General features: G+C 37.6%; 2 protein-coding genes and 1 pseudogene across 2 annotated transcripts; 1 reads left to right on the forward strand and 2 right to left on the reverse strand.

The window, feature by feature from the left end:
* Positions 1-1343: 1343 nt before the first annotated feature.
* On the reverse strand, positions 1344-2106 carry LOC146492758 (uncharacterized; annotated as a pseudogene).
* Positions 2107-6294: 4188 nt separating this feature from the next.
* LOC146492759 (class I histocompatibility antigen, F10 alpha chain-like) lies at positions 6295-11783 on the reverse strand. Its single transcript, XM_085147972.1, has 4 exons — positions 11684-11783; positions 9091-9357; positions 8354-8632; positions 6295-7602 (listed from the first exon to the last, which is right to left on the reverse strand). The coding sequence occupies exons 1-4, from the start codon at positions 11733-11735 to the stop codon at positions 7118-7120; spliced, it is 1083 nt and encodes a 360-aa protein (XP_085004098.1). The 5' UTR covers positions 11736-11783; the 3' UTR covers positions 6295-7117.
* A 2583-nt stretch (positions 11784-14366) lies between these two features.
* Positions 14367-20468, forward strand: tapbp.1 (TAP binding protein (tapasin), tandem duplicate 1). The gene is made up of 8 exons (XM_085147937.1): positions 14367-14775; positions 15984-16175; positions 16273-16521; positions 16644-17003; positions 17129-17452; positions 18522-18623; positions 18825-18853; positions 19010-20468. The coding sequence occupies exons 1-8, from the start codon at positions 14715-14717 to the stop codon at positions 19019-19021; spliced, it is 1329 nt and encodes a 442-aa protein (XP_085004063.1). The 5' UTR covers positions 14367-14714; the 3' UTR covers positions 19022-20468.
* The last annotated feature ends 25 nt before the right edge of the window (positions 20469-20493 follow it).

Consider the following 20493-nt stretch of genomic DNA (forward strand, 5'->3'; position numbering starts at 1 on the left):
TGCAGATGGCGGGTCGCTGCCTGCATCGGCTCTCTCTCACCCTTTACCCGCCCCTGTTACTTGTCTTGTGTTTCTGTGGTGTATTGACTGTCATGTGCTTTTTGTGCTGAGGTGTTTTTTTTTTCTGTGTTCAAACTGTTCTACCATTAGGAGCTCAGTCTGAGTGGAGTATTTTTTCTCCTCCTTTCACTTCCTGTTGTGTATTTTTGTTGTTTTTTTTGCTCTATCAGCCTACCTCTCGGACATGTCTCCCCAATGTGATGTTTGTGTAAAGCAGTGGTTCCCAAACTTTTTTTGTTAGGCCCCCCTTTGTTTTACAAGAAAAATCCCCCCCCCCCCCACACCTAACCCCAACCTTTGCACAAACACATCCTCCAACCACACACACCCATATTTTGTTTTCAAACTCCATTGCGGTTTATTTCACACCTCAAACATTTAGTAAACAATTAAACAAATAAAAGTAAAATGCAATAAATTACAGGTAGCAATGAAATACACTACTAACTCTTTTACGCTACGTCCACACCTACACGGGTGTTTTTGAAAACGCAGCTGTTTCTATGCGTTTGGGCCTTTCGTCCACACGTAAACGGCGTTTCAAATCACCGAAAACTGAGATTTTTTAAAACTCCGTTTTTGCGTTTACGTGTGGACGAGGAATACAGAGTTCGTCACACCACGTCAAAAGTACGTGCCTTTTTTCACGTCACACTGTGCGCCACGTTATTGTTTACATGAGATGAATTTCTACAATGGCAGATAGTCAGATTAAACTAATTTGTCTCTATCTTCAGTTTTTACACGCTTCCATACACACACGCAGTTACTGTCCCTCCATTTAGAAAGGCAGAGGCGTCACAGTGTAATTATTTTACGTGTAGTTGTTTTTTTGTCCTGTGTAATAATATTCAACATTGCTATCAATACATTTTTCAAAAAATTCCTTTAAAAATTAGTTTAAAAACATAAACAGCTGTGGGATAATGTTTGTCCGTGATTTGAACCGGGGGAACAAATCGTGGCAGGATCAGCCTGATATTATTTGTATCCCACTGTAACTTTACTGTACAAAAGAGCGAACATCTCCAAAATGTCAGGAGTAGTTAGTTATTACAAGAAGTGTTTGTGAACTAAAAATCAAGAATGTGGGATACTGTTTGTCCGTGATTTGGAGAGCCCAGCGCTGCTCCCAAAGCAGGGAAAACTAATTCTGTCGCAGAGACCTACCTCGGCACTTGTGCAGGTGAAGCCAAAGGGAAGATAAGCTTCACCATATTTTCTAGTCTTTGGCTTGGAAGGAGGTTGGTTTGGGTTTGTATGGGAGCCCCGTCAAAAACCTGTCAATTATGTCCCCCCTTTTTTCCCCTTTTCATCCCGTGCCCCCTCCTAGGGGGCGGGCCCCACACTTGGGGAACCTCTGGTGTAAAGTATGTTTGGTCAGAGTGTTCCTTTGTAAGTGCGCATGCGCCATTAGAGTGCTGCCTGCCCATAATTTCCTTTGGGATTAATAAAGTATTTCTGATTCTGAAATTTAATGAAAATCCAAAGACATAAAACTTTGAGCGTAGACACCCTTTAACTCGTTCAACATGGATCCTGACGTGTGCAAGTTTTCATGTCTCTTCTACATCTTTGCTTGTAGCTGACTACGACTCCAGGTAAATGCTGGTATTTTTAAAGTGGTACACACAGGCAACACTTTCCTTAATATCAAAACCCCCGTCTGCGAGCTCTATGTCCCCAGGTGAAAGCTTCCATAGAAAGCCAGATGTTTCAGCTATACGTTTGTCACTAGTACGCCCTCTCCATCCTTTAGAAATGAAAGAGATGGTCCTTTGTGGTGTGATACCTATGAGGTATTTCATTGTGTGCCTACTTTTGTATGTGGAATATGTCTCTGCCGAAACAGTCAATAATAACTGTCACACGGTCACCAAACATCTCAACATATTGGTGAGGCATACTGGCATGTATGCAATGTCTTTTAGGCCAGTGCACCAATGGGCTGAGGTGAGCATACAGTACATTTACAGTAATGTTAAACACAGTGGATGTAGTTGTCCAGCTAATATCAAAGAGGTGTGCAACATGCTCAAGTGGTAGGTTTATTTAGTTGCAAAAAAACAAGACAAAGTATTTAAACACCACCAGACTTGGCACAACACAAAGTAATCAAACAGGCACATTTCTATTTTGGCATTTAAAACTTGACTTGGACCTGTGACCCATACAATTTTAAAATAATTACGTTTAAAGCAAATGACCGTGATGAAAAATCTAAGTAAAACCTAGACAGCAAAAACAGTAAGTTACTTGTAACTTTGAAGTGAACTATCCACAGTTGCCAAAGAGGAAAATAGTTAAGCTAAACATGGGTAAACACAGTGAAACACAGTTCAAAAAAGAATGACTTCATATAGGAAAAAAATATATCACATATGCAGGACACCTTAAGCTAGGTTTTTAATTAAGCAGCAAGGCAGAACAAAATCAGGGCTGTATCAAGACATGAGGACTAAACCCCAATTCAACCAGACCCAGACCTAACCCGGAATTAACACAGGACTACAACAGTTCAAAATCAGGACTACTTTAGGACTTAACCAAGACAGAACCAGAGTCAAAACACTGAAAATCATCATAGACCTGCACTACACTTATTTTTTAATTCTACCAAAGTCCACTATATAGATTCAGAAAAGTTTAGCCTCGTTGTGCAAACAAGCCTGCATAACTTAATAAATATAGAATTTGAAAAATAACAAACCTAAAAAGTTACACTATATACTAGATACATGTTCTGATGAGTTTTGGCAAACAACCATTTGACTAACACGTCTGTCTCACCTGCTCTTGTTCCATCTCTCTCTCTGCTCCTCTCTCTCCCTCTTTGTTCTGACAATCAAGCCAAACACCAACATCATCAAATATACAGTGGAAACCAGATATTTTTTACCTTTGTCTCTGCGGGTTTGCGTTTGGGTCCTTCTCTTGCCTGCACACAGCCGTATTGTGACAGACTCACCATGTACAGAATTGTGATTTAAAACATTGGAATCATTTTCTGCCGGACCTCAGGGTTATCAACAGCTGGAAAAGTTCAAAAATACATTTTTAATCCACAACCCTTACAAATCATGATTTTTTTTTTAATCTACAGATTGCATAGATGATCAAAGAAAACTCAATTTAATTTTTTTTTGTAAGTAATAAAATAGCAGAACTTAACTAAACTACTACAACAAACTCACTTTCAATTCAATTCAGTTTTTTTATACAAATCACAACAACAGTCAGTCCAAGGAGCTTTATATTGTAAGGTAGACGCTACAATAATACATACAGAGAAACACCCAACAATCATGACCCCCCCTATGAGCAAGCAGTTTGACAACAGTGGAAAGGAAAAACAGGAAGAAACGTTCGGCAGAACCAGGCTCAGGGAGGGCGGGTGAAAGCAAGAAGACAGGATAGAAGACATGCTGTGGAAGAGAGCTAGTGATTAATAACAAGTATGATTCAATGTTGTTTTTGAAAAGTAATAAAATCACAAAACTATACAAAAAGTTTTGTATAGGTGTGAAAGAAATTAATTTGGGGGAGAATATTTTTCTATAAATAACATTATAAAATGATTTATAAATTATAACAGATCCCCCCCCAAAAGAAAAAAGAAGCAAACTTCTCATCATATAAAATAATGTCATGGTGTTTAAATTAAATTAATTTAGGATCTACCTATGATTGATGTCATTTCTGAGTAAAAAACACAAAATCAAACCATAAAAAACATTTAACATAAACAGGCTTACAAATTTAACAATATTTAAAAGCCAGAAATCTGAACTGCCGTAACATACCAACATCCTACATGAGATATGTAAATCCAAAGTCTACTTCATTTTAACTCTTTTAGAGTTATGAGTAATTTACCTGCATTAACAAAGAAAACAAACACCTTTGTCTACATTCATACAAATGTTCTCTGGCTGATCGCTGTTGATATGTGATTCACAAAGCTGCATCAGGTCTCTTCAGGCGTGTACTGTGATGTCCCAGAAAGTTGATTCTTGTTAATAGAAAGTTAATAGAAATTCCAGCAGTTCCTTTTTTTTTTTTTTTTTTTGCCTGTCCCATTTGGTTCTTTAGCCGTCAGAATTGTTGTCTGAAGACCAACAAGGATACCCAATGGATTTATTTTGCCAAATGGAATTCCAGCGGTTCCAACTGCTTCACCATATCCGACACCAGTTCCACAACCAAGTCCAGGGCCAGTCTCCATGGGATCCTTCTATCCTATCCATCCTGTGGCTCTCCTGAAGCTCTGCTTTCTTAATGCTTGTGCCACTTCTGTGCATGCTCTGTGACTCCTCCATGACTGCCCTCACCTCCTATCTTTTATGCAGAGTGAACAGGTGTAGACGATTTCTTTGATTAAAATGTGCTTAGGAAGTAGAAACATTTTAAAATACAAGCTGCAAAATATATACAAACATGCATAAAACCATACTATAAACCTGAACCAATAGAAAACACAGAATAAAACATTAAAACAACTACAACAAACTCACTGTGTGCAGGATAGTGAGTTAAGTGGAACACTGGAATCATGTTCTCCCAGACCTCAGGGTTCTCAACAGCTGGAAAATATAAAAAATACATTTTAATTCACAACCATTACACATCATGAAAAAATTTAATCTACAAATTGCATAAATTATCAAAAAAAACATAATTTAAAAAAAATTACTTACGACATGGAGGTCGTTTCTCTGTAATACACAAAATAAATAAATAAAATGTTTTAAAAAGTTTAAAAAGTAGTTAAAAAATTACGTATTGTTAGATGTATTTTCCTCTGATTTTGTTCTTTGTTAGTCATATTCCCAATAAACTGTGGCTTGTAACCTACAGTATTTACTGCCAGATGAAATAGAATTTAGTTTCCTGGAAATTCAAGTTTGTTCCACTTTTGCAATGCGAATAAAACATTAACTCAAAGACTTTTGAAATACAAAAAATTATACAAGGTTTCTGCTTCAGTTTCTCACCGTTTCTCTTTTTGTAAATAATGAATCCAGTCACGGTCATCACAACAAAAACAAAAACATTGACTACAACAACGATGAAAAACTCTATCCGGAGAAGGTTTTCTGCAGATTAAAGAATGAACAAATAAAATCCTAAATGGATGAACCAGGTAAGAAAACAACAACAACAACAACAATAAAACTGATAACAATAGTCTACACAGACTGTTCAGCCTGTTTAAAATCACCATACATTTTCTTCTGTTGTTGTTCTGAATTTATTTACTGTGTCTATGTTTATTTATCCATGTTTGGCTTTGATTCTTTGCCTCACATGTTCCTTCAAAATATATTAGCATAGTAAGACCTTTGCACTATAGTCCTTTTTACATGTGAACAAACTTCATTGATAAACTTGATTGGGATCATTTTATTTAAAATAGCATTAATTTTTGACCCATTAATTACAACTTACTTACTTCTAAAACTGTCCAGTGATTATGTAAATACAGTGGCTATAATTTCTTTATTTTGGATGCTCAATACAAATATCAAACATTATGTGGAAATAAAAGCACTAAAATAGGAGTCTTCACACACCCCTGTTCTCTGTTGCCTGTTGGGGCGATTGGGGTCTGGAATTTGGGGCCTCCCTGCTGCTGAGTCGGGGTAGTCTGCTTCTCTCCACCCCAGGGAAAAGGGTAACACTACCTGGGTCTGGGTGCAGTTTCCCCCTCCAGGGGCACGAGTACCTTGTGCTTTAGTTTTCCCAGTTTAGTACGCTTGGGGAGTGTGATTGTGTGTACAGCGTCTCTTTATGTCTGTCTCCACGTTGGTTGAGTGTTTAGTAATTGCATATGAGCGCATGAGGGTGGGAATGGATGTCTGTATCTGTGCGTGCCTGTTTGTTTGTGTCTATATGTCAGGTCGGGTATCAGACACCACCTCTCTAGGGTCAACAGGACTTGGTGCCCTGAGTCTTTGATTTTATTTATTTTCTGCTGTGTTTTACTTGCATCTATTTGAAAGAGTGAGTGTAAACACACACACACAAAAATTATGTGCTGGAATGTGCAGAAAATAGGTTTAAATGTTAAACAAATTTCTTCCAGTCAGAGAATGTTGGATATAATTTAATTTTTGCTCGATGAATAAAGTTAAAACATTAAAACTAATAAAACAAGTTTTAAAAAGGAGACTTTTCCATTTGCTTACATTTTATATGATTGATTATGCAGAAAAAGTAGAATTGGGCTGAAAGATCTATTGTTTCATTATATATTCAGGTTGTGTATCATGTTTTTTTAAAAGTAACTAAGTAACTAAGTAATTAATTACTTTTTAGAATAAGTAATCTGTAAAGTAGCAGGATTACTTTTGGGGGAAGTAATCAGTAATTTGTTACTGATTACTTTTTTCAAGTAACTTGGCCAACACTGATTCTGTGGACTGATGAGACAAAGGTTTCCGGAAGGCTTGAGTGCTGCTACATCTGGAGTAAAACTAATACAGAATTTCATTTTTTTTAAAAACAAAACAAACAAACAAAAAATGTCATAACAGCAGTCAGTCTTCATCTTGGGCTGTTTTCCTGCTTCAGGATGACTGATGTACCAGTGTGACAGTTTAAAATATTTCTGCCAAGAAGAGTGGGCCAAAATTCATCTACAGCGATGTGAAAAACTCATTGCCAGTTATTGCAAACGCTTATTTATATTTCTTGCTGCCAAGAGTGACACAACAAGTAATTAGGTTTAGGGATCAGTCACCTTTTCACAGCGCAAGGTTGGTTTGGATAACTTTTTGTCCTCAATAAATTAGGTCATCATTTACAAACTACATTTTGTAGTTACTCGGATTATCGTCATCTCCTCTATCATCAAAATTATTTTGATGATCTGAAACATGTAAAAGTCATAAATATGCAAATATAAAAAATTAAAATACTTTTATGGCTCTGTATATGATTAGACAAACAAAGTGTTGATGTTGTTCTGTATTTTTTTTAAAGTTTAGTAAACAGCTCACAACCCCTTTTGACTTTAAATCACGGACTGTAATATTTATTTTTGGAAATTGGAGGATCACATAATGATCGCATGATCAGACATGTCTTGACTAATGTAAGTCTTAAATGAACAGAAGGGCATATTAAGGAGCAATACTTTCTCAACAAACATATATATAACACATGTACATGAACCAAAGGACTGTAAACTAAACATGGGTTTTTGATCTTTATTTCCTCTGATTCCCATCTTACCTTTTTGATTGGTTTTGATCACTGCTTTGTCCAGTTTGATGATGAAGTCCTTGCTCACACCAGAGATCTGAAACACACAGTCATACCTCCTCCAGTCTTCAGGTTTTGTAGACGAAAGATCCAGGTCAACACTCATCTGGAAGGTACCATCATTGTTGGGGAGGATTTCTCCTTTGTTCACACCCTCATGAAGCTCCACTCCATCTTTTCTCCAGACCATCTCAGCTCTGTTAGGATAAAAACCTGTAGCGTAGCAGGTGACTGGAAAGGAGGAAGACTTCTGGAGGAGAAAGACTGATGGAAGAACTGGAAAGAGAGAGAGAGAGAGAGAGAGACTACCTCATTGACTATATACTGCTTTTATTTCAATCATTTCCAACACTACTTGGGCTTCTTTAAAAATAAAATCAACAACAACATCAATAACATAAAAAACCAAAACTGAACACCATCCATATGAAGTCTTCTGCTTCAGAACTAACATTTCAGAGTAGAGTTGATGAAGGAATCTTTATGAACACTTCTAGGCTTGCAAAGACTTGAGTGATGTTGGAATTTGTATAATGTTTACGTTATACTTCATGCAGCCCAAATTGGAATCTTAACTCTATTGCAGTCTTCTGTGGAGTAAGCTTTTACGAACTACTTAGACAATAAAGAATTTTCTACATATTTGTAATACGTGTTAATTTTGAGTCCTTTGAATGCATATACAGAAAATTATAAAATCAGTACAAGACTGAAGGTATTGTAAATGTATATCTATAGCATCAGTCAAAGTACACAAACAAGTTCACAATCTTAATATGTTGTATTCTGTCCTACACACCTACTAACTATCCCCACATTAATTAACTGGATTTAAATAATATATTTTAGGATTAGTATGTCCCCTCTTCAACCACATTAAGATATATTTATGGTTAATTTCCCCTTTGATCATTTAAATTTCTGCAAAATCACCTTGTGAACCTTGTGAATTACCTGTCATAAAATTGTTAAAGTGATTTCCCAGAATTTGAAACTGAAAAAGTTTGTGTAAATCAGATTATTCTACCTGTTCTTTTCAGGCTATGCCGACCGTAGTCCACATATTTCTTCAGCCATTCAATACAGTCCTGAGTTAAGTAGTGTTTTGTCTGTGTATTCCAATCAGCATCATGATCCCACTTGTGTTTCGTGATGACAGCCTGTTCTTTTGGAGCAATCCACGTTTCTGTGTTCAGATCAAATATAATAAAATCTTTTCCATCATAGCCATACTGATGGTATCCTCTAATGTCTTTAAACTCGTCATCCCATTCACAGCCATACATCAACTGGAAAACGTGGATACCTAAAAAAGAGAACACATAAAATCAGTGATCCTGTATGAGGTAATAACGCATATACATAGGGGGCATATTTTTTTACAAACAGGCAAAAACTTTTGTAGTGTTGAGCTTATACACAACCACTGAATTTTAATTCAGTCAATCAAACTGTGATTGATGTGCAGACTTTGAACTTTGTTTTAAATAGTTTTATCAAAATTCTGCATCAACTGTTTAAGAATTAAAGCTATTTTACTACGCAGTCCCTCATTTCCAGAGGCTCAAAAGTTGTGTCAGAAACAGCATCTGATCTCACACCTTTAATGTGTGTGTTAAACCCATCTGTGTTTCTTTCAGGGGTGTGAGTGAAGAAAATACTTTTACAATGAGAGGTAACATAATAAAACCATGTTAATGGATACAAATTAGTGGTGTACTGTACAACAAAGATAATAAATTGAGATTAATCATGAAATAAAACCTTGAGTTTGGTTGAAGCGTTGCTTTGCAGTTTCAATGTTGTTTCTGAACACCTGCAGGGTGTTATTCAGTGCTTTGGTCTCTGTGTTCCAGTACTGTGTGTTATTTTCTGTGACTTTCTTCATCCAGTCCTGTTTGGGCACAGCTTTCCTGGTGTTACTGTCATAGTGAATTATCTGAACTTCATCGACCATCCCAATAACCACAAACTCTGGGAAGTTTGGCACCCCAGAAGATCCAGTGTAGAAATACTGTAGGAAGTGAGTCACTGCAAAACAAATGATGTAATTGTTTTTTTAATTCAATATTTTGGCTTTTTTTAATAAAAAATAATTAAATTAAACTAACTAAAAAGATAATTCAACTAATGAACAATATTCAGCCAATGACACTTACTACTACTACTACACCAACTACTAATACTGTAGTACACTCACTGGCCACTTCAATAGGTACACCTTGCTAGTATCAAGTTGGATCCCTTTTTGCTTTCATGTCATAGATTCAACAAGGTGCTGGGAAGATTCCTCAGAGATTTTAGCATCAACACACTTTCATCAAGTGGTTCTTCTGCTTCTCAGCATCCTGCTTCTCAGCATCCTGCTTCTCAGCATCCTAAAGATACTCTGTTGCAGGGGTGTCTAACATAAGGCCTGGGGGGTAAAATTGGCCTAGCAATGACTCCAGTCTGGCCCATTCAATGGCTTTGGAAAATGTGAAGGAGAACAGAAATGTTGTGTTTTTAGTTGTATTTTGGTATGTTTTAAGCTTCTTCTACTGATAAATGTGTAATTTCACTAATTTATTTCTTAAAATGTAAGCCCAAAGAGTCATGGTGACAGATTTCTTTCTGTTGAAACAGCACTTTAGTTTTATAGAAGATATGTAAGGCTTTAAACATGTAATTAAGTTTCTGTAGATTGGTAGAAACTGTCATTTCACTGGTCTGGCCTACATAAACTTAAAATGGGCTGTATGACTCGCGGATGCAAAAATAAACTCAAACTCAGCTTAATTGCTAGACCAGAGAAAATGCAAACTGAACTAAATACACAGAGAGACACAAAGTCATGAGGCATGAGGGAGATCGTAACGCAGGGCAGAGGGAGACACACAAGGGAAAATGAGGGGAAAAGCCACAGGAACGTGATCTAACTAACCAGACAGGGGGAAACAAAACTGAACATGATGCACATCAGACAGGAGACTATCAAATTAAAACAGGAAGTACTGAGATGCAGCAATTCACAACATAACATGGTAACTGGGAGGAAAGAACACTCAGGGAAATGAGATAGATTAGGGAGATAACTGGAGGGGACACGGCAACAGTTAAGGGAGAGGAGACACACATATATATATATACATACATTATATATATATATATAGATCTATATATATAGATATAGATATATAGATCTATATATATAGATATAGATATATAGATATAGATATATAGATATATAGATATAGATATATATATATACATACATATCTCGCTTGCTTTATCGTCCACGGAAAAGGGTGGAGTGCCCATATATATATATATATATAAGGCTTTACAACTAAGTTAACGCTGAAAGTACAAACATCACTAATGTCACACAACTTTGCCAACATGTGGCCAACAGCAATGTTTTATTGTTCTTCGTTATTAAACATTCGCACATAAATAAATGAGGTCATGTTCAGTACTTACTTTTGACAGTTCACTTTTCGGCCGCTCCCTTCTGCTGTATTTTGCGGCAAAATTATCCACACCCACCGCCGCGCTATGAATTGTGGAATATATGGGACCACGAAGCGTGCACCGGACCACGCTTGATATTTGGGGAAATCGACGGCGCATTTGGAGTATGCATTTGAAGTACACTTCGAATTGGGACAGCCGTCGTCGCGTGGCGGTGACATAACCGCACTTAAAATGTGTACTTCAAGCGTGCAGACCCTGAATTGGGACACAGCTCAAGTATTTATGTTGTGTGAACGTGTGTGCTCGTTACTGGTCCGTCTGTGAAAGTCTCTGTGAAACTGTCTGCGTGTCTACCTTACACTCTCCCTGCTCTTCACCTCCTCCATGTTCCCTTCACCCTCCTTCCCCTTCTTGTTCAGGTTTGCCATTGTATAGTTTAGTTTATCTCCGTTTAGATTGTCCTTAGTTCTGTTTTTGCCATCCCCACTTTGTGTTCTGTTATTTACAATAAACCTCCCTCGCATCTCAGTAAGTGCCTGCATTCGAGTCCTTTTCCCACACACCACATAACTGCTGCCCCAGCCGTGACACACAAGGACTCACACAGCCACACACAGAGAGGGACACAGAGGAAAAATAATGTACAAGAAGTGTACCTTCTTGGCTAAAGATTTAGCTGCCATTGCTTTCTACTTGTTACATAATAAAGCAAAGTAAATAACATTTAATTGTAAAATATCCTCTAAACACACAACATGTACAGTACATGAATTTTTGATGACCATATTATGAATAAAAACACTTTTCAATTTAATCATTATGTATGATGAAACATTGTGCTTTTACTAATGTGTGCAGCTAAAAATTTGAATTACCCTGAAAACATTTTTGATGATCTTACCTGCAGTCACAGACACTCCGTAGCTGAGGAGTAACAGAATAATTGTCCTCATATTTGATTAAATATATAAGAGTAATTTAACTTTGCCATACTTCTTTCCTTCTTTCTTACACAGTTGTCGTCTCTTTTCTATTGTGTACTTTTTACACTTCTGCTTCAGGGAAAAAATGGGAAGTGAAAGAAACAAGTCTGGTACATCCGACAACTACCAGAATATGTTTTTTTGTTTGTTTTTAAAAAAAATATTTTTACTTTAACTTAAAGTTTATCTTTCACGATTCACTGTTATAAAGGAAATCTGAGGTGTACAGAGTAAACAATAATGTAAACAGTTATGAAAAGTCTGGGCACTAGACTTGTGATGCTAAGAAATAAAGCAAGAGGTTAAAGTAAAGTCCACAGAGCTTTCTGCCTTGGACATTTTTGACTTGTTTATTAATAAAAGTAACTTTTAAATAAAATTGTTTATTCTCCACTTGAAATTTTAGACAACAAATCTGTATTTATGGATGTTACAGTCCTTTGATTCGTGGCTCAAAGGAACCTGACATGACATGGGAGCTTTGGCAAAAGCAAACAAAAGAGGAAGAAGGCCATGATCCAGCCACACAGCTGGCTGGATCATGGCATTAGGCTTTAGGCTTCCTCCTTAAACTTAGAATATTAAAACTAAACAAACCAAAAGCAAAAGCAAGGGCAGACACTAATTCTGACTCAACTAAAACTTTTTTTTTTAAAAAATAACTCTAAAAGCAACTGAGAAATAATACTGGAGCTTGTGGATGTGAGCAGAAGCTTCTACTACTACTATTACTCTCAGTACTCCAAGGGATCTGGTGCAGTTGAGCCTTCTGCAGCCAAACAGCACTAAGTTTGAATCAGAGCGGGTTAATCAGGATGACAGAAAAGTAAAAGCATTGACAGCAGGATGACAGATGTACCTGTGCACTGGGGTAAACCTAACAATGGATTTGAATCTGGAAAAGTCATGCAGGTGTTTCTGTTGTTTTGAGTCCTGGCAAGTATTTTTAAATTCTTATTTACTTGGTACTATTTTACTATGTACTATGTCTTTCTGGAACATGCTCCAAGTTTAATCCTGGGGTGTTGCAGCAAGGGATAATCTGGAGAGAGTTAACTTGAACTCTAAATTGGTTACTGTGGCAACAGGTCTATCATACACAGTTCAGCAGTTTAATGTGTGGCAAAGTACAAGGATTGGCCCCTTTGTTGCAAAACTGCATAAATCTGAGGGTTTCCGTGACTCAATTTATTTTATATTAGTGACTGTTTAGTTGGCTCCCTTGCCTTTTTCTCCAGCATTAAAGCTATGATTTTTAGCTCAGTTCTGTGTTACAGTCATTTTTGGGCCCACAAATCTGCCTGTCAAACACCTACATATATGATAGACCATGTTTTTCAGCAGATTGAACCAGAGGATGAGAGACATGATAGCACCATGCTAACACTGTAATATTTTTTTCGATTTAAAATTAAAGCAGAATAGATTTAATTTTTTTAATGAACAAAGTAAGTGCTTGCATAATCCAGGTTTGATGTTTAATCTGTTCATTTGTCTGCATTTATTGTGTTTGCAAAGTGTGAGGAGGTAAACTTAGATGAGGTAAACTTAGAATAAAGACCTGTTCGTTTCTCCTGAATTGGTGCCACATTTGTTTGGAAAATGAATCATGTTGTCACAGAAGACTTTACACTGAAAGCACCTCTACAGTCTCTTCTCTTGGTGTATTTAAATGGCAAATAGACAAACGCCTATCATTCACTCTTATTTTATCCTTAAATGTAATTATTTAATACAAATGGAAATCTTTATACGTATGATATCTATGCTCTACATGCTCCAAGTTATATAGCTTGGCCATCTTTGATTAGGAGCTTTTAATTCTTCTATAATCATAGGTAACACATATGTTTTCATCTATTTCCTTGTGTCTATCAGACAAACCCTGCTGCAGCTTTTCTGGTGTGACTTTGATACAAACAATGAGGAAATCACATCAGTTAAAGCTACAGTAGCAAGCCTCACTAATTCTGTTGATGGTGCTTTGCAGAAAGGTCAGTCACAGTGTTAGAGCGCCACCACTGGACTCAAACGGCACTCCATCTCCACTTCTTTCTGTGAAACCACGTGATCACTCTGTTAAGTTTCGTTTTTGTGTTTATGACACCCGATCTGGTTCGATTTGCAAGCGTTGGCTTGGAGAACAAAGAATGGGCTGTTATCTAATATATGTGCCAGGACGTTAAGGCTTCTTGTCTGACTTGTTCTGCAACCTTCCTGCAAAAATAAAGAAGGGAAACAATCAATTATTAACGTCAAAATTTTAGACAGGTCAGAAGGACATACATTTAAAAAATAAAGTGTACAGCTAACTTTTAATCTGTAAAGAACAAGTTACTAAACTCATACAGAGAAGTAATTTATGATGAATTCTGTATGCATTAAAAAACATAAATAAAAAAGAACTTATATTACTAAAACCAAGGCCTATACACTCAGTATGCTGCTTTTACAATATAAAAACAAAGGCTGTGTGTTTAGATTTAAGACTTTATTTTTCCTGTTTCTCTTGTCCTCATCTGACCCCTGCCCTCAGACTGGGTTATCTTTCTGATGCCTTGCTGCCACTAACGTAGCACGTTACTCCACAATTTGCCTTTGGTTTATTTTTAGCCAGAGGGCTCCATCTAGCGGCGGGATGGCAGTACTCCTGAATGCAATTTTGAAGACGTATTCTTCTAAGCTACTGTAAAATCTTTGTTTTTAGGCTTCCAGTTACTTTAATTTTTCAGATACACGTTCACTCTTATGTCAGCTAATCCTGATATATTATAAACTTATGGCGTGTTTTTGTGTTTTTCCTGGACAACTGTCGGACTCGTCTGTATGTGAAAGTGAAACTGAACTTGAACTCGGGCTTGAAGGGGAAAACCAGCCAACTAAACCTTGTTTAGTGCGTTTGATTGCAGCTAAACGAGGGGACCTGTCTGTGAAGAAACACGGATAAACATGACGGAAATATCTACCATCTTCAAACTGTCTCTGATCGCCGTTACCTGCTTTATTCAAGGTAAGCTAGTCGAGCTCATTGTTGCTCTGCTGGTCTGACAGACAAAAATACATCTATGCATGCTGTATTACTAATATTATAAACCGTACATGTAAGAAAAACATTTTTATATGCATGGAAGTCCTCTATCTGTTCAGTAACATCAAAAAGTTGAAAAACAGCTGGTTGAAAATGTCCAAAAAAAAACTTGGACAATAACGTCAAGTTTAACTCTAACTAAACATAGCAAAGTTAATATTTAATGACCCTTTTACAAGCCGAATTTAAAATAATGCCCAAATGCGTCTTAAAACATGTAAGTGAATGTTATAGGTGTATGCATGATTACGTTTAACAAAAATAACATAAATTTAATACGTTTTTAACATGGAGTTCTGCGTGAAACCCCGAGCGAGTGGTGCACGCCTATTTTCGTGCCCAAAACGTGATCGTCTGTCCAAAAGGGATTTCCGGTATTTGCCGAAAAGTGATCATCCATATTTAAACTGCTGTAAATGACATGTTGACCATTAATATGTGAAAGAATGTAGAAGCTGCAATCACTTTTTGGCAAAGTTATCCTACATTTAACCAGTTAAAAAGTGTCACGGACATTAAAAACGTCTTCTTTTAGAGGTATATGGCCATATCTTATATGAAAACTACAACAAATATAACAACAGTTCAATAAAGATATTTTAAGAGCCCAAAAAGGTCTGAATTGGTTAAGTAGATACAGTAAAGTAATAAAAAACCTGTTTTTTTTTTTTGTTTTACATGTTACCCCTTTGTAAATCCTGCTGACTATAGTCTATTTACAAATACAATCACTAATACCTGAAATTACAAATTGAAGCAGTGCTGTTTTCACTTTAGTGATTAAGACAATATTCACAGTAAACAGTTGGAGACTTAATTTTCTGGGAAAGGTAGACGGGCTGCTGCCTGTTTGCTAAATGAAAAAAAAAGGAGGGGAGTAAACCAAAAGCAAAACACTGAAGGGGTGGAAACAGTTAAGTGCAATATTTATGCGTGCTTGATTTAACTTTCTGTTTCAATAATAATTCCTATAACTGCCTTGTTTATTGGTTGAGCGTGAAAAGACAGTTTGCACAACAATAATTTTCTGAGTGGATGATGTCGGGAAACATAATGGCATAATATAATGTGGTCTGATATTTACAGAGGTTTTACTCCCCATTAATCTACTGTTAAACTTTTGTCTGAAGCCTGCAGCAGCAGCTGTCCGGTGCTGGAGTGCTGGTTTGTGCAGGAGAAGGCAGGACGAGGAGGAGGTTTAACTGGAGCTACGACCCAAGAAAAATCCCTGCTTCACATCAGAACCGGAGCAGACGGCCAGAATGACGAGTCCCAGCGCGCTCCTAAAGACATCAATCCCGAAAGAGTCTACTCTGTGATCGGTAATGTTCATCTTATTTTCTTTTATTTATAAACAGATCGAGTGTCTCAGACATCTTACATGTTGTATAATCGTGACCTTTGACTCCTGTTTCTCAGACCCGGCTGGCACCCTCTGCCACCGCTCGCTCAACCCTCCCAAAGGCTCCGTGACGAAGCCCCAGTGTGAGATCAACCCCTTCCTGCCGCAGCCCTCCAGCCTGGACTGGGTTTCCTCGCTCACAGAGTCTGGCCTCAGCCCCGTGCACCTGCAGGCTGAGTGGTTTTCATCTGCATTTCAGGGCCTCAACGAACAGCTGGGCATCTCTACTATCACCCGCGCCCCCACAGGATCTAAAGAGCACAGTGGTAATGATTTGATTTTAACCCAACACATTTATATCTTGGAGTTCACAGATCAAAAAATTAATTGGCCAACAATTATAAAAGTTTATTATCTCACGTGTGTCGGTCTGACTCTGTTTCCTCAGTGATCCTGAGCGTGACGACTAAAACGGTCTCAGTAAAGTCCAGACTCGGGGAGCCCGTGCAGCTGGACTGCGGCTTCTGGATCAACCCTTCCTCTCCTCTGTATGGGGCTGGATTCGCCGTCGAATGGCGGTACCAGTTCAGAGGCCGCGGACGGCTGTTTCTGGCTTACGACGGGAAGACTGACCGCCTCGCTGACACGCAGGAAGAAGGAGCCACGCTGGACTTTGAGGCTTTGCACGAGAAAGGAAACGCATCCCTGCTCCTGCAGGAGGCTAAAGTGCTTCACTCTGGGACGTACATCTGCACGGTGTATCTGCCACACCTGCTCGCTCAGGTGGCGCTGGACCTTGAGATAGAAGGTGAGGAAAATGTATTTCTGGAGGATTACGCACGTGTTTATTTCACTGAAATAAGCAGATGTGTTTAAAATAAACACTCAGCTCTGTAAAAACTCCAGATTTTTTCTGCTCCTCTCTCCACCCAGAACCGCCATCCCTCTCCATCCACCCCTCCCCCCTGCCCCTCGCTGTCCCAGGTCAGACTATAAACGTCCAGTGTGAAGCGTCTGGCTTTGCCCCCCTCCCCGTGGAGTTCAGCTGGGAGATTAAAGGTGCCGACGGGAAGTCCAAGACCCTGGAATCATTCAGCGTAACGGGCCACAGGCAGGCCTGGGACCGCACCTTCAGCCAGACCTCCCGGCTCGAGATCGACACCTCTAAGCTGAACCTGGGCAGAGGAGGCGAGCTCACCTGTGTGGCTGCCCACGCTGGAGGCACGAGACGGACCAGCGTGACCCTCAATGTCATCGGTAATGTGAAGCAAACCTGGAAGACACGCAAGCAAATTAACAGCTCAGTTTATGTTGAGTTAAAGCAGTTTTTAAACACCTGGAGAAGGTACTTAACTATTTAAATAATCTTGAAACATGTTTACCAGGATAACTTTTGAGTTATTGTAGTTTGACACATTCTTAGATTTAAGTAAACAGTTTGAATCACCAGCTTCTGGATTTAAAACAGTTTGATTTTGTTAATCACCAAGTAACCATGTGGTACCATTTATGACCCACTGTGATATTTTATTTCTAAAATGATTTACTGCATCACAAACCTTCAGACTAACCTGAACTGTTGCACTTAAGTAATATTTAATGGCATTAGAACATTTTAGTATATCTGTTATAGATGAATGAAGCAGCACAGATATGATAAACACCATGAGAGCCATTAAAAATTGACTCCTGTTAGTACCTGAAATGACTCGGTTGGTGAAATAACTCTTAAAGATTTAATATTGAAGTATATATAATACTGTGCAAACGTTTTAGGAAGCTGTAAACAAAGAATGCTTTCAAAAATGGAAGTGATAATTATCTATTTTTATCAATCAACGAAATGCAGTGAATGAACAAAAGAGAAAATTAAATCAAATCACCTTTGCCTTCTTCTACACTTGCACAGTTTTTGAAGGAACTCGGCTGGTAGGTTGTTCCAAACATCTTGGAGAACCAACCACAGATCTTCTGTGGATGTTGGTTTCCTCACCTGCTTCTGTCTCTTCATGTAATCCCAGACAAACCTGATGATGTTGCGATCAGGGCTCTGTGGGGGCCAGACCATCACTTCCAGCACTTCTTGTTCTTCTTTACACTTAAGATATTTCTTAATGACTTTGGCTCCATGTTTGGGGTCGTTGTCCTGCTGCAGAATACATTTGGGGCAAATCAACAATCATTTATATTTTTTAAAGCATTCTTTGTTTACAGCATTTTTTCACACCTGCCTAAAATGTTTGCACAGTACTGTAAGAATTATTTAACTGATATTAACAAACCTGTTCAGATCAGATGAATCCTAACGATCTTTTTTCCTTTTCAGGGTTCAGTTCTCCGTCCATCGAGGACTCTATGGCGATGGTCGGCGTGGCGCTGGTGCTTTATGGGCTCATCAAGTTTGTCTCGTGGACATTTACCAGCTCAGGTAGCAAATATTGACGCAAAAATATCGTCCAACAGTTTTAATGTGTATTGAAGTTTTTTTTAATCATTTCAAGCTGGAGAAAATCTTGTCACCTTTTGGATCAAATAAAAAAGAATGAGTAATATGTTTCAAAAAGTAAGATGTTTATTAAACTCTGTGCCTGACTTTTTATTTTTTAATTTGTATTTTCTCTGTAAACAGGCTCAGCTGAGGCTGATAAACAAGATAAGGTAATGTCACTGTTATATTTACTGCAGACAAACATATAAATGTGTTTACAGAAATCTCTTATTAATTTATTTACCTACTGTATGTTTCATCGCCCTGGACGTGGTGCTTCTTGGTGTTTCCTCTGAATTTAATTTTACAATTTTTTCCCATCACAGAAAGAGAAGTGAAGGTGAAAGAAGGCGACTGACCATCAGTGGCATTGATCCACTCGATATGTTTGATGGGATTTCAGGAGGGGCTTTCCACATGTTCATGGGACAGATTATTTCTTTTTCTTTTGTTTTTTTACTGCTCTGGTTTGGAGGTAAACTTGTATGTTTTATGCTTGTTTTTAGCAAATTTGTTTATTATAAAATGTTTGGATTCAACTTTTTGTTCTTTAGAAAGGAACAGGGATATCTCGAAGAAGCTCAGTTCAAACACGTTTCTTGTGATGTTTCTTTAATCTTTCTTTATAGAGCTGCGTGGTTTTGCCTTCCTCTGTTTATGGTTTATATGTCGTCACAAACACTGGAAAGAAAAACTATGAGAGGAAGTTGGGAGTGATGTGTTGAAACATCAGCTTCTGTTTTTTAAAGGTTAATCCTTCCATTTGATGTTCCCCTCAGTCTAAAAACCTTATTAACTCACGCTTTTTGGAACCAGAGATCGGACTGTGTTTGTTGGTTTATAAAGAAAAGGAAATGCTGTTTTAATTAAGTAAAAATAATTAGACTAATAATAGACTCATTATTTTAAAAATAATATTTATAATAATAATAATAGACTTTTTTTTTTGTTCTTTTTGTAAATATGGAGATTGTATTTCTGTTTTCATATTGTTTTTAGGTGTATTTGTATTCTTCTTCATCACATGCTTGCCCGGGCTAATAAACATTAAACCTGTGACTGAAATGGAGATTTTACAAACAGAGCACAAAATTCTGCTTTAAGGAAGATTTTAAATTAGCATCTGATTTAAACGGACTCTGAATTTTAATTAAATAAAAAAAATCTCTTGAAACACACCAAATAAGTCCTCTTCTTGTTTAACACTCTGCTCTTATACACGCTTTAAACCACACATTCACTCACACTTACTGGTCACTTCATTAAGTACCCCTTAATAATACTGGGTTAAATACTTTTTTGTCCTCAGAGCTGCTTTAATTCTGCATGGAATAGATTCAATAAGGTGCTGCAAATATTATTTTGAGATTCTGGTCCACATTTACATTTAGCATCAGTGTCCATGGCATGTCCCTCTCGTTCTGCTACATCCTAGAATTGCTCTATTTGATTGCAACTTGGTGACTGTGGAGGCCATTCATGTACAGTAAACTTATCCTCATGTACAAGAAACCAGTTTGCAATGTTTTGAGCTTTATAACATAGTGCATAAGTCTGCTGGAACCAGCCATTTAAAAATGGGTACACTGGTAACAAAGAGATGGACATGGTTAGCAACAATACTCAGGGAGCCTATGGTGTCTAAACAATACTTTGTAACAAGGGGCCCGAGGTTCATCAGGAAAATTATACCCCATCACCAGCCCGAACAGTAGACAGACAGGATGATCCATACTTTGATGTTGTTTACTCCAAATTCTGATCCTACCATCTGAATGTTAGAGCACAAATCAAGACTTGTCAGAGCAGA

The sequence above is a fragment of the Neolamprologus multifasciatus genome, chromosome 22 (assembly GCF_963576455.1).
Source record: "Neolamprologus multifasciatus chromosome 22, fNeoMul1.2, whole genome shotgun sequence".
In the NCBI taxonomy this organism is placed as follows: Eukaryota; Metazoa; Chordata; class Actinopteri; order Cichliformes; family Cichlidae; genus Neolamprologus; species Neolamprologus multifasciatus.